Raw genomic sequence first — 13,614 nt, 5'->3', positions numbered from 1 at the left:
ATTCCCCTGCCTGTCTCACTGTGTAGCTCTTGCTGGCCTCCAACTCAGAGACTGGCCTGCTTTTGCTTCTCAAGAGCTGGGATTAAAGGAAGAGCCCCGCTATGCCCAGCTTGCCTGTAATTCTTTACTCTATCGTTGAGGCGCTGGAGAGAGTTCAAAGACAGTGCAATGGAGGCAGAGCTAAAAGTAGCAGAGGGGACTCGTCTTTCTTTTGACTGATGGGAGGGCTGTTCACTTTGGGAGAGGAGTTTTCTTACTTCTCACACTGAGTGTCGGGATATGGGTAATCCTTCACACCTACTGTTAGGGAAAAGTAAGAGTTGGGATACCTGAATTTATGACCTCAGGCTCACAGCACAGCTGACATGTAGGGGAACGGTTTCGAGAAAAAACTGGGGGTAATGGCAACAGAAGTACTGAGACCAGCCTTACCGGGACACTGTCTCAGCTTTGGGGTATTCTAGCAACTACCATTCATAGAGGGCCGGCCTCTTTGTATAGCCATTTCATTTAGTCTTTTCCTAAGCCATTTAGACCGTATTATCCCAGTTTACAGAAGAGAAACCAAAATTCATCGTCTGCTGGTGTAAGAGTCACTTGAGATGGCTTGACAATGACAAGAAGTCACAAATTGGGGCGACCATCGGGACTATACACGTCAATTTTGCCTTTGCTCTCCCGAAGAGTTTCGGTCTGTTCCGTGGCCCCAACCAGATTCTAATGCGCAGGCGCACTCCGTCCTGGCGCGCGTCTTCGAGGGGCCCCTTGCACAGGCCGCGGTCGCCCTCTGCTGACGCAGTGCGGAAGCGCGCGGAGCGTGAACGTTAAGGAGAGAGTCCTCTCGCCCGGTAGACGGCGCCATGCAACGTCCGGCGTAACTCAGCGTGTGTGGCCCTTCTATGAGGACTTCCGGTCTGATCTCTCTGATTTGTACTGAGGCGCTCAACGTTCGTCAAACCACCATAAACAAAAAGAGACGTGCGCCGACCCGGAAGTGGAAACTCTTGCTTCACGTTCTGGCCGACCGGAAGGAGACAGAAGGGAAGTTGTAGCCATGGCTGTGGCCGTGGCTACTGCCGGGGTCCTGATGGGCTCGGAGCCCGGCCCCGCGGAAGAGCTCGCTAAACTCGAGTACCTGTCTTTGGTGTCGAAAGTTTGCACGGAGCTGGACAATCACTTGGGCATCAACGACAAGGATCTGGGTGAGCCGAAGGAGTACCCTCTGACCTTTGAGTTTGGGGTCGAGGGAGGCAAGAGAAAAGTGGTTGACCGGCCTAGTGTGTGTTTGTCATCGGGACCTTGGGCTCCGGGAACCTGCGGCGGTGGCCTCTGCCGGAGAGCCTTCCAGACCGAACTGTTAGAAACCATTTCTCAGGGCTGCCAGTGAAGTCTGAGGCTACCATCTGTGGTTGACTTTTGTTTTTCAGCTCTGGATGGTTATACGGCTTTAATAGTAGCTGCAGCAGCCCCCGCAAAGATGATGGTGGTGATTATGGCTGATATTTTCTAGAAGCTCACGAGATATTTTGGGTAGCTCTCCATCTGCATTATCTTGTTTGGTCTTCGCTACCTTGAGGCAGTAGTCAGCGTTTGTGTTTTGAGCTGTGTTCTTGACTATTCACATATTCTTGTCTGTGAAACACCTGTCATTGTTTAGGGGCAAACTATGACTAGGGAACCCAAACAGAAATTAAGAGAGGGTGTGTTTGTGGGTCAGGAGCATGTGGGGAGCCATTCCATTTGATAGGTACAGGGTTGCTTCAATGTGTCACAGGAGAAAATGGTTGTAGATGCACGAAGATTTAGACATGGGTGGTGGAAAAATGAGTAAAGGAGTGCCATCTGTTTTTTTTTTTTATTCTTAAATATTTTTCCTTCATGTGTTTGGGTGTTTGTCTGCATATGCATCTGTGCATCACATGGGTGCCTGGGCCAGAAGAGTGTTTGTTTCAGATCCTCTGGGACTGGAACTACGGACAGCTGTGGGCCAACTTGTGGGTACTGGGAATAGAACCTGAGTCCTCTTGAAGAACAGTCAGTGCTATTAACCTGTGAGCCTGTTCTCCAGGCCCAAGCATTTTATTTTATTTTATTCTGTTTTATGTGCATGAGTGTTTTGTCTGAATGTATGTCTGTGTGTCAACTGCGTGTATGGAGCCCACAGAGGCTTTGGATGCCTTGAAACTGGAGTTACACATTGTTGTGAGCTGTTATGTGGGTTCTGGAAATCAAACCAAGGTCCTTTGGAAGAGCACATCCTCTCATTTTCATAAAGGCACCATCTAACTGCTGGGCCATCCCTGCAGCCCTGATTTTCTTGTAATTTCCTGTCTTTATTTCGATGTCTATCCCTGATGCAATCCTTTGTCTTGGGACAGAAGAACCTTGAATGGGAACTCTCTGAACTCACATTCTGGCCTGGTACCAAGCATGTTTTTGCTGTTTCTTCCCCTTGGCTTATTTTCAGCTACTAGCTGAGATTCCCCAGCTCTGGTTTCTCTCACTGTTTCTCTGACCCCCCCATGTTTGAACTAAAATGCATGGATTTCATCTCCCTCTCCTAGCAGCTGCCAGGAACTTCAGCTTGCTTGTCCTGTTGTTTGCTTTCAAACACTAATACATTTTTTTCTTGAGCTTCAAAAACTAAATAAAAGTAGTTTCTTGGGACTGGAGAAATGGCTTAGTGGCTAATGTCAGGGGCTACTCTTCCAAAGGACCCGAGTTAGATTCCGGCACCCACACCCATGTGGTGGCTCATGGGTTTGTAACTCCAGTCACAGAGGATCAGCACCCTCTCTGGCTTCTGCAGGCACCAGGTACGATTGTGGTATACATGCAGGCAAAACACCTGTCTTAGTTAGGGTTTCTATTGCTGTGAAGAGACACCATGACCACAGCAACTCTTTAAAAAACATTGAATTGAGTGACCTGTAGTTCAGAGATTCGGTCCATTAACATCATGATGGGACATGGTGGTGTGAAGGCAGACATGGTGCTGGAGAGGGAGCTGAAAGTTCTATGTCTTGTCCAGGCAAGAGGAAGTGAATTGAGATACTGTTATCTTGAGTTTATATGAGACCTCAAAGCCCACCTCCACAATGATACTTCCTCCAAAAAAACCACACGTACTCCAGCAAGACTGCACCTCCTAATAGTGCCTCCTATTTGGGGGCCATTTTCTTTCAAACCACAATACCCATACACATAAAATAAATTATTTTTAAAATTTTTTTTCTTTTGCACTAAGTAGATTATAGTTTTTAAGACAATTGGGTAACTGGATTAATTTTTGTTTTTGATTTTGTTTTTGTTTTTTGAGACAAGGTTTCTCTGAAGCTTTGAAGCCTGTCCTGGAACTAGCTCTTGTAGACCAGGCTGGCCTCGAACTCACAGAGATCCACCTGCCTCTGCCTCCCAAGTGCTGGTATTAAAGGTGTGCGCCACCACCGCCCAACTAACCTGATTAGTTTTTAACATACTTGAAACGATCTCTGGATGGAGTCCTCATTTTTAATTCCTTTAAAATTTTTGTCATTTACAGCTGAGTTTGTGATCAGTCTTGCTGAGAAAAATACCACCTTTGATACTTTTAAGTCTTCTCTGGTCAAAAATGGAGCAGAATTCACAGTATGTATATCTGAAGAGTCTTCGTGGTTTTTTTTTTTTTTTCCTTTTTGTTTTGGTGTTGCTACTGAATTTAAATTTTGATAGGATTAAAGAATTTTCAGGTAGGAAGGGGACAGTTTGTACATACAGTTAAACAAGCCATCAATGCGCAATGTGCCGTGCTTGCGAGGGAGCCAGGCTTCCAGTGTGGCTTTCCTAGGATGCAGTAGGATTTCCATCATGAAGTCTCTGTGGATGTTTACGTTCTTGTTCTGTGCTCAGGAAGTCAGGAATGAGAGGTGTCGGAGGCACTTTTAAAAGATGGGAAATCAAATGGTCTCTGGGTGTGATCTAAGCCTTCCTGCTGCTGTGACCCTTTAATACAGCTCCTCCTGTTGTGGGGACCCCAGCCATAAAATGATTTCTATTGCTGCTTCAAAACTGTAATTGTGCTACTGTAATGAATTGCAATGTAGATTCCTGTGTTTTCTGGTGGTCTTAGGTGACCCCTGTGGAAGCACCATTTGCCCCCAAAGGGGTTCTGACCCCTAGGTTGAGAACCACTGGTCTAAGTTATTACTCTGGCTTCATGCTGTCCCAGGTGGCCTTCTGTGCTGTCTTGCTGTAGTCAGCTCAGTTCAAGTGCACAAGCACGCTTGCCTGCAGCACATCCTTTGCCTTCCCCTATACACTTCATCACTGATCCAGAGTGTGACGTCTTTGTCTTGTGCTTCTTTTCTTCAAAGGATTCTCTTATTAGCAACCTGTTGCGTCTCATCCAAACCATGCGGCCTCCAGCAAAGCCTTCTACTAGCAAAGGTAAGCAGGACTCCCAGCCGAGCTGAGTCTCTAAGGGTCTGGATGGTGGCTACCCGGTAGATTGCACTTTGCCCTCATCTGTTGCTAAGCAAGGGAATGGTCTAGTTAGATTCTGAGACATTCAAATGAGGACTGACATGCTCCTCCCCTGCTTGATGGGCACAGAGCTTGTAGAGGCTTTCAGTCCTTGGATTCAGAGAATTAAATTGTTTCTAGTAATTTTGTTATTACTATGTAGCAAAATGCTATTTGTTTTTTTATTTGATACAATTTTAATGTTGAAGTTATTTTATTAACCAGTAATACTATTAAATATGTCTCTCTTTTTAATCTCTTTTTTAACATTTTCATGCTCCTTAATGAACTAAGATCCAGTTGTTAAACCCAAAACTGAGAAGGAAAAGCTGAAGGAACTCTTCCCTGTCCTTTGCCAGCCAGACAACCCTTCAGTGCGGGTATGGATGCTATTTGGGGAATGTGTTCTGTTCTTTTTCATCTCCTTAGCGACTATATGAATTTTAACTTTGTCTGCTGTATGTTTTTCCAGGTAAGACCGTGAAAGGGTCCAGAGAATGATAGTTAGGGGCCTTGAGCTTGGGAACTTGGGGAAGCAGTGGTGCGGGATATGAAAAGACTTAAGATTCTGACAAAAGTGCCCAGTGTAAAAATTAGAAAATTTTTTCTCTGTTGCATATTAAAAGATGTAATTTTTTAAATGTTTTCATTTGTAACATTTTTCTTTTAGGCTAGGTGTGCTGGTGAATCCCTTTAATTTTAGCATTTGGGAGGTAGGCAAGGATCTCTATGACTCCAAGGCCAGCCTGGTTTACATATCAGGTTCCAGGACAGCTAGGGCTACAGAGAGAGACTGTTTCCAAAAAAATAAAAATGAATAAATAAATTTTAGAATTTTCTGAGTACCTATTAATCTCAGAGATTTGAGGAGAAAAACCACCGACCCAAATCATCACCAAATTAATTAAAGCAAGCTTTTTTATTGGTGTACATGGGCTGCCTCTCCCTAAGTCAAGATCCAAGAGGTCAGCACTAGACGTGGAGAAGATAGGTTTTTGTAGTTTTGGGGTAGGGGTTTCCAAATGGGGGGATTTGACAGGCAGATAGGTGTGGTTACAGAAGCAGACCATAACAAAGTGGTCATAACCTTTTGAAACAAAGATAGGGTTGCAAGGTAGTTACAGCTACCTCCTGAAACAAAGGCACAGTTGCAAGGTGATCAGAATGTCTTTTTGAAACAAGGACATGATTGCCATTTCTGGAACAGGCAGTGCAGAGCCATATGTAGTTATAAGTGGGACATAGCCCAGTCCTTAAGAAACAGATTTAATCATAAACAGGAATAGACCTAATTTGTCTTTACTGTGAGAAGGCTTTCAAGCCCAAGATGGGGGCAGGCTGGTTCATCATACCTGCTGTGTGCCACGTACTACTCTAAGTACCAGGTAAGCAACAGTAAAGAGAACAGATAAGATTTTCTGCCTTTTTGCAGCTTATATGCTGTTTTGAGAGGGAGAGTAGGAAATTAGCATGTAAGTAACCTGCCTAGTGGGAAAGAGATGGGCAGTAAACAGTGGGTATCATTGTGCTCTAAAGGGGGCTGGCTCCATAACCCCAGGTACCAAGATCTGATGCTCAAGTTCCTTAGACAAAATGGCATATAGCATCCATGCATCCTTTTACATGCTTTATGTCATTTCTAGACTACCCAGTATAATGTAAGCACTATGAAAGTATTGCCTAGGGAGTCAAGGAAACCTGTAAATACACAATTGGCTGAGTCCAGGATATTGTCAGTACAGAGGGCTAATAGTCTGTGTCACAGTGGATAGTAGTAAGAACTATGGAAAATAATTAAACGGGGAATGCAGAAAGAATGTTGCTTTTGAAAAGTTTTGATGTCTGGAGCTGGAGAGATGGCTCAGCAGGTAAAGGTGCTCGCCACTACGCTTAACAACCCGAGTTTGATCTCTGGGCCCACGTCGTGTTGGAAGGAGAGAACTGACTTCCACGCTGCAGGCTAGTGATGTGACAGTAGGCAGATGGTTTCTTCTTCTTCTTCTCATTACTTTGCTGATCTCTGACCTGCCAGACCATGCTGGACGAGGAAGATGTGAAAGTCGCTGTGGATGTCTTGAAAGAGCTGGAAGCTTTAATGCCTAGTGCAGCAGGCCAAGAGAAACCAAGAGACACTGAGCACAGGTTTGTCCCTTGTATCCTCATCCTGTTCATTTGCATACTTAGTAGGCTGTGACAGTTGATTTCATGGACCTGTTAAGCAAACCCTGGGGCAAGTTTGTGGATTCTCAACTGGCTATGCACTAAATTGGGTTTTCATTGCTCCATGCTAAAAAGAAGTTAGAAACTGGAGCTGAAGGAGGCCAATGCTGTCTGTGATCTGAGTCCTGACTGACCCATGGGGATGTGGTGGTCGTTGAGATGCCTGTCCAGGTCAACAGTTAGAGGGTGCCGAGCTTACACACAGTGGCACTGTCCTGGGTGCAGAGGTGAAATTGGGTGGATTTATTTTTCATACAAGTTCTTGTTGATTTATTAGGGACAGGACAAAGAAGAAGAAGAGGAGTCGGAGCCGAGACCGCGACAGAGACCGGGACAGGGACCGAGACAAGGACCGAGAGCGAGATAGAGACCGAGACAGAGAGCGAGATAGAGATAGAGACCATAAGCGGAGACACCGGTCCCGCTCTCGGTCACATTCCAGGACCCGGGAGAGGACTAAGGGGAAGTCTAGATACCGGTCCAGGAGCAGAAGTCAGAGCCCCTTCAGAGATCGGAAGGATCGGGAAAAGTATGGGGAGAGGAATATGGACAGATGGCGGGATAAGCATGTGGACCGTCCTCCCCCTGAAGAGCCTGCCATTGGGGACATTTACAACGGCAAAGTGACCAGCATCATGCAGTTTGGTTGCTTTGTGCAGCTGGAGGGCCTAAGGTAATGGTTGGTACTCTTTCATATCAGTGATGGCAAAAATGTCTTTTACTGCTGAGGTAGGGTGTGTGTGTTCGTATTCTAAGAAGCACATAGAAGCATAAGAAGCTATGTGCTTCTTAGAATACTTTAGTTATTCAGTATACCAGTGTTCTTAGAAAGTTTTACTTTTTAAAAAAATTTTATTTTATTTTTGAGATGGAGTCTGGCTATCCTGGCTGTCCTAGAATTCTCTGTATAGACCAGGGTGGCCTCAGGCTCACAGAGATCCACTTATCTCTGCCTCCCAGTTGCTGGGATTAAAGGTCTGCGCCACAATGTCTAACCTTTTTGTTGACTTTGGGTTTGCTTTTGTTTGTTTTGTGGTACTGTGCTTCAAGTTTAAGGCCTTTAGTATATTAGACAAGTTCCCTGCCACATTCTTAGCCTTAGATTCTTTTTTGATTTTGAAATGTCCCAGAGCCATTTATCCCTTCCTCTGTCATCAGGAGATCTGCCCTTTGCTGGTTGTGGCAGTTGAGAATTATCTCTCCCTCCCCCTCAGGCAGCGTCTTTTCTTTGGGAGGGTTGTAATAGATTTTTTATGTGGATGCTGGGGATCCAGACTCAGGGCCTCATGCTTGTACTACAAGCCCTTCTCCAACTGGGCCATCTCCTTTATCTTTTTGAGACAGAGTCTCATCATTGTAGACAGTGGATACAGCCTCAGGCTTACTGTCTATCCCAGGCTGAGCTGTAACTCATGGTCTCCTGCCTTGCCCCCTAGTGCAAAGGTTTCAGGCCTGTGAAGACTTTTGTGTAGTTCCAGTAGGAGTAGGTGAAGTACTTATCTAATTAATCTTTATCAATTAAAAATCGGGAGTCAGATATGGGGTAAGAACCTGAAAGCTCAGAGAAGCAGCCACCAGCTGCCTCCTGCCTCTTGTTCCTCGTTCAAAAAGGCCCAGATCCTCTCTCAGCCCCACTTTTCTACATCCTGTCTCCTCTCTCTATAGTCCTCCAAACCTCTATGGTTAGCTAGTGGCTGACTCTAAGCAAGCTTTATTTGTCAGAACATAATCAAAATAACACACAACAAGTTGAAGTTAGGGGACAGGTTTGTTTAGACATATTCCAGAACTGTCTGACTTTCTCTCAGGAAGCGGTGGGAAGGCCTCGTGCACATCTCTGAGCTCCGACGGGAAGGCCGAGTGGCCAATGTGGCTGATGTTGTTAGCAAAGGCCAGAGGGTGAAGGTCAAAGTACTCTCCTTCACTGGGACCAAAACCAGCCTGAGCATGAAGGTAGGTGATGTGTTCAGGCTGTTTCCACAGCTGCTGGTCTGGGGTGTGTCGGAAGACAGCGCGTGAACAGCACCTTTGTTTTTGGCTCTAGGATGTGGATCAAGAAACAGGAGAGGATCTAAACCCAAATCGACGTCGAAATCTTGTCGGGGAGACCAATGAAGAGACGTCGATGCGGAACCCTGACAGACCCACCCACCTCTCCCTCGTCAGTGCGCCTGAAGTAGAAGATGACTCTCTGGAGCGCAAGCGGCTCACCCGGATCTCCGACCCAGAGAAGTGGGAGATCAAACAGGTTGGGGCTCAGAGACACTCAGCATGTAGCATGGTGGTTAGGAGTGTGGGCCTAGATGTGGCAGCCCGTGGTGGCTTCTGTCCACTTACTAGTTGTGTGAGCCGAGTTAGTGCACCTAGTGTGCCTTAGTGCCCTTGATCTGTGCACCAGGGCCGGTGGTACTAGTGTAAAGTGAGCAGAGTTCAAACTTAGTGCTTTTCTGTGGTAATTGTAGTTTTGACTTCATTGTTATTTTCCTCATTCTTCAGTGAGCATTAGAATGAGGGTATGTCAAGCCCTGTGTAGCACTAGTGCTACAAAGACAGTATTTCATAGTTCCTGCCCTTAGGGAACCCACTGTCCAGTACAGCAGAGAGAGTGTTAAATGAGTAACTGTGGGGCTACGTGCCAGACGATCACTGTATGCTGCGTGCTGTGGCAATAAGGGGAGGCCTGGCAACCCTTCTTGGGGACAGTACCCCTGGGCCCATGCCTTCAGCACCGTGTCTTGCTGTTCCCTGGGGATGGATGTGTGCCTCATTCTTGACTCTGACATGCTGGGTTCCAGGAGAAGCAGTTGTTTCCTTGTGTGAAGCCTCTGAGCTAACACTGAGAAAGAGTCTTGCTCCTAGGCACAGATCTTAGTTACAAGCGCTGCCTTCTGTCCTTCACTAGATGATCGCTGCCAACGTGCTTTCCAAAGAAGAGTTTCCAGACTTCGATGAGGAGACCGGCATTCTCCCTAAGGTGGATGATGAGGAAGGTAGTCTGCTGCTTGAATTAGCTGGGCGAGGGCTGGGGAGGCTGGCTGGCAAGGTGTGTCACTCTGTAGAGTGGACTCTTTATAGTTTACCCGAGATGATGTTTGTCTGTTCCCTGTGGCTCACCACTCACCTGAATGGAGGAAGGCACGTGTTTAGATAATCAGTAGACCTGTTGGGTACATTTTTTGGGATCTAGTTCCTTCCTTCCTTCCTTCCTTCCTTCCTTCCTTCCTTCCTTCCTTCCTTCCTTCCTTCCTTCCTTCCTTCCTTCACAGATTTTCTCTGTGTAACAGCCCCAGATGTCTTGGAACTCGCTCAGTAGATCAGGCTGGCCTTGAACTCATTGAAATCCACCTGCCTCTGCCTCCCAGATGCTGGGATTAAAGCTGTGCACCACTACTGCCCAGCCCAGTACCAAATTAAAAAAATATTTTTAAAAGGTTTTAAATTTTCTATTATATGTTTATATATATGTATTTTTTTTAAGATTTATTTATTTTACATGCTGTGTTTTTTTAAATATTTATTTATTTATGATGTATACAATATTCTGTCTGTGTGTATGCCTGCAGGCTAGAAGAGGGCACCAGACCCCATTACAGATGGTTGTGAGCCACCATGTGGTTGCTGGGAATTGAACTCAGGACCTTTGGAAGAGCAGGCAGTGCTCTTAACCTCTGAGCCACCTCTCCAGCCCGTTTATATATTTTTTGAGTCAGAGTCTCTCTATTATGTAGCTCTGACTATCCTAGAACTTACTTGGTAGACCAGGCTGGCCTTGAACTCACAAAGATCCACCTGCCACTTGCTGAGAATAAAAATTCAGTGCTTGAGGAGGGCAACAGAGGACGAGAACTCAGATCCCCTGAAACTGGAGTTTCAGTGTTGTGAGTGCCATGTGGGTGCTGGGAATTGAACTCAGGACCTCTAGAAGTGCAGCCAGTCCTCTTAATCTCTGAGCCATCTCTCCAGCCCATGTTTTTTGTTTCTTTGTTTCACTGTATTTCCCTGGCTGTCCTGGAACTTGTGTGTGTGTGTGTGTGTGTTATTATTATTTTTATGTGCATTGGTGTTGGCCAGCATGCATGTCTGTGTGAGGGTTTTAGACCCTGGACTTATAGACAGTTGTGAGCTGCCATATGGGTGCTGGGAATTGAATCCAGGTCCTCTGGAAGAGCAGTCAGTTGGGTTTTTTTTTTTGTTGTTGTTACTATTGCTGCTGCTGTTTTTTAATGTTCATTGGTGTTTTGCCAGCATGTGTGTCTGTGTGAGGGTATCAGTTTTGAACTGCCATGTATTTCCTGGGAATTGAACTTGGGTCCTCTCGAAGAGCAGCCAGTGCTCTTAACTACTGAGCCAACAGTAATTTTAATGAAAATGGTTGGTCATTTCTGTCTTGTTTGTGGCTAATTCCTTTTGTTGGACTTTTAGATGAAGATCTTGAAATTGAGCTGGTTGAGGAGGAGCCTCCGTTCCTGAGAGGGCACACAAAACAGAGCATGGATATGAGCCCCATCAAAATTGTCAAGGTGAGAAGTGTTAAGTTAAAATAATAAGAAAGAGGCAGCTCCGCTGGCACAAGAAATCCAGTTAGGTCAAATCAAAATGCCCATCGTTTTATTAAGAATGACTCTCTCGGGTGGCTGAGTGCATGGTGTCCTCAAGCACAGGACAGCAGGGAGCCCGTGCAGACCCGAAAACCATGTGTTTCTCCTCTAGGAGCCCGCTTAATACCCTGTGGGAGTGGTGCCTGAATGAGGCACACATCCATCCCCAGGGAACAGCAAGACATGATGCTGAAGGCACGGGCTCAGGGGTATTGTCCCCAGGAAGGGCGATTGGAGTCCAGACCAATACAACTCCCAGGCCTGGGGGCTGGGGGCTATGCTCCCAACTTAACAAGAAGAATGGGACTTTAACCTGGAAATATCCACTACCTTGTTTTCTTGAAGCAATAGTATCAGCATAATCAGGCCGTCTGCCTGGTAATCAGGGTCTATGTCTTGGAAACAGAGAGGGGCTCAGCTCTGCTGTTTTGCCTTTGTTTGCATACATTATTGTGTTTTGAGAGAAAGCAGAGATAAAGAGAAGTGCTTGCTCTGCCATTATTGCTTCCTTTAGGACTTAGGGCTTGCATCTTTGGGATCCTGGAGGGCAGAACTGCAAGAATGCAAATCAGAATCCTCAAAAATTTTGGTGTGGGGGGCTGGAGAGATGGCTCAGAGGTTAAGAGCACTGCCTGCTCTTCCAAAGGTCCTGAGTTCAATTCCCAGCAACCACAAGGTGGCTCACAACCATCTGTAATGAGGTCTGGTGCCCTCTTCTGGCCTTCAGGCATACATGTGGACAGAATATTGTATACATAATAAATAAATAAATTAAAAAAAAATTTTGGTGTGGAAAAGATTATCTTTTGTAGGTCTGCCAGCCCAGCAAGCCCACATAATGCTCCTAATGGTGTTTTGTTTGTTCTTTGAGAAAAGCTCTTACTCTGTAGCCCTGGTTGGCCTGGAACTCGCAGATACCTCCTCTGCCCTCTAGGATTACAGGTGTGAGCCACCACATCCGGCTGTAATCACGTCGCAGTCTTTCCTGTGCTGTTCTCGCATGCGCACATAGCTGCTGCACTGTTAGTGGTGGGGAGTTCCCTGACCTCTGCGGGAGTGTGTGAAGAATTCGATCGTAAATTCTAACTGGAACATGCACACTGGTGTGAATTTAGTTTTCAGGGTTATACAAAACTTCCTTCCATTCCTTTCCCCCGACTCCCACTCTTGTGTTTACGTGTGTGCACATTGTGAGAGTACAGGCATGTGACTCTATCACAGTTCATGTGTGGAAGTTAGATGACAACTTGAGGTGACAGTCCTCACCTTCCACCTTGTTTGAGAAGGGGTCTCTTGTTCACCATTGGGCATACCAGGCTAGCTGGCCCTCTACTTTCCATTTCATTGTAGAAATGCTAGGATTACAAAGATGTACACTGCTATGCCTGGCTTTGTGTGGGCTTGGGGTCTGAACTCGGGTCCTCACACTTGTGGGGCATGCGCTTTACTCCCTGAGACGTCTCTCTAGTGTTCCTTTATTTGTTTTGTTTTGTTCTGGAGTCAAGGTCTCACTACATAACCCTGGCTAGCGTGGTATTCCTTATGTCACCAAGAATGGCTTCAAACTCCCAGGAATTTTCCTTCTCAGCCTCTGGAGTTCTAGGATCACAGCTGTCTCTACAACACCTTGCTCCCGCCTTTTCTTCTGTCCTTTATGCATTTAAAAGTAGCATTGTCCCTCACTCTCTAAGGGTTCTCATTTTCAAGCTAAAATTTCTTCCACTGATTTTTAATTTTATTTGTATGTGTTACAGATGTATTCATTACTTTCATGTCGCCTGAAACATTGATGTGAACGTTATTCCTTCTCATGTTTTAGTGACAGTAGTGCAGCCATCTGCCCTTTTCAGTATTTTGAGGCAGAGTCTGAATTATGTTGCCTTGGCTGGTCTGAAACTCCCTGTGTAAACCAGTCTGACCTCGAACTCAGAGATCTCCCCACCTCTATCTCCCAAGTGCTGGGATTAAAGGTGAACAGCAGTGTGTTGAGCTAAGCATCCACCTTTTCCTAGATACTCAGTGCATGTTCCCTTTTCCTCTTTGTTTCAGAACCCAGATGGCTCACTCTCCCAAGCAGCCATGATGCAGAGTGCCCTGGCCAAGGAAAGGCGGGAACTGAAGCAGGCCCAGAGGGAAGCTGAGATGGATTCTATACCCATGGGACTCAACAAACACTGGGTTGATCCCCTGCCTGATGGTAAGGCTCTGAAGTGTGGACCTTTTTAAAAAGTAAATCTGGCACTTTGTGTATGTATAAATCAGTTGATACTACGGATGCAAAGTGAAAGTTTAGCCC

At 45.9% G+C, this 13,614-nt stretch overlaps 1 protein-coding gene across 1 annotated transcript in view; it reads left to right on the top strand.

The window, feature by feature from the left end:
• Positions 1–1,020: 1,020 nt before the first annotated feature.
• The window catches only part of Dhx8 (DEAH-box helicase 8), a 34,089-nt gene continuing 21,495 nt past the window's right edge, over positions 1,021–13,614 (top strand). The window contains exons 1-11 of the mRNA XM_048445755.3: positions 1,021–1,202; positions 3,542–3,627; positions 4,353–4,425; positions 4,795–4,880; positions 6,533–6,642; positions 6,998–7,393; positions 8,529–8,673; positions 8,765–8,968; positions 9,623–9,710; positions 11,143–11,240; positions 13,368–13,515. Of these exons, the coding sequence (XP_048301712.3) occupies positions 1,055–1,202; positions 3,542–3,627; positions 4,353–4,425; positions 4,795–4,880; positions 6,533–6,642; positions 6,998–7,393; positions 8,529–8,673; positions 8,765–8,968; positions 9,623–9,710; positions 11,143–11,240; positions 13,368–13,515 (1,582 nt within the window). The 5' untranslated portion in view covers positions 1,021–1,054. The remainder of the gene's footprint in view (positions 1,203–3,541; positions 3,628–4,352; positions 4,426–4,794; positions 4,881–6,532; positions 6,643–6,997; positions 7,394–8,528; positions 8,674–8,764; positions 8,969–9,622; positions 9,711–11,142; positions 11,241–13,367; positions 13,516–13,614) is intronic.

The sequence above is a fragment of the Myodes glareolus genome, chromosome 9 (genome assembly GCF_982192425.1).
Source record: "Myodes glareolus chromosome 9, mMyoGla1.1, whole genome shotgun sequence".
Lineage (NCBI taxonomy): Eukaryota > Metazoa > Chordata > Mammalia > Rodentia > Cricetidae > Myodes > Myodes glareolus.
This window is presented reverse-complemented; position numbering and strand designations above follow the sequence as displayed.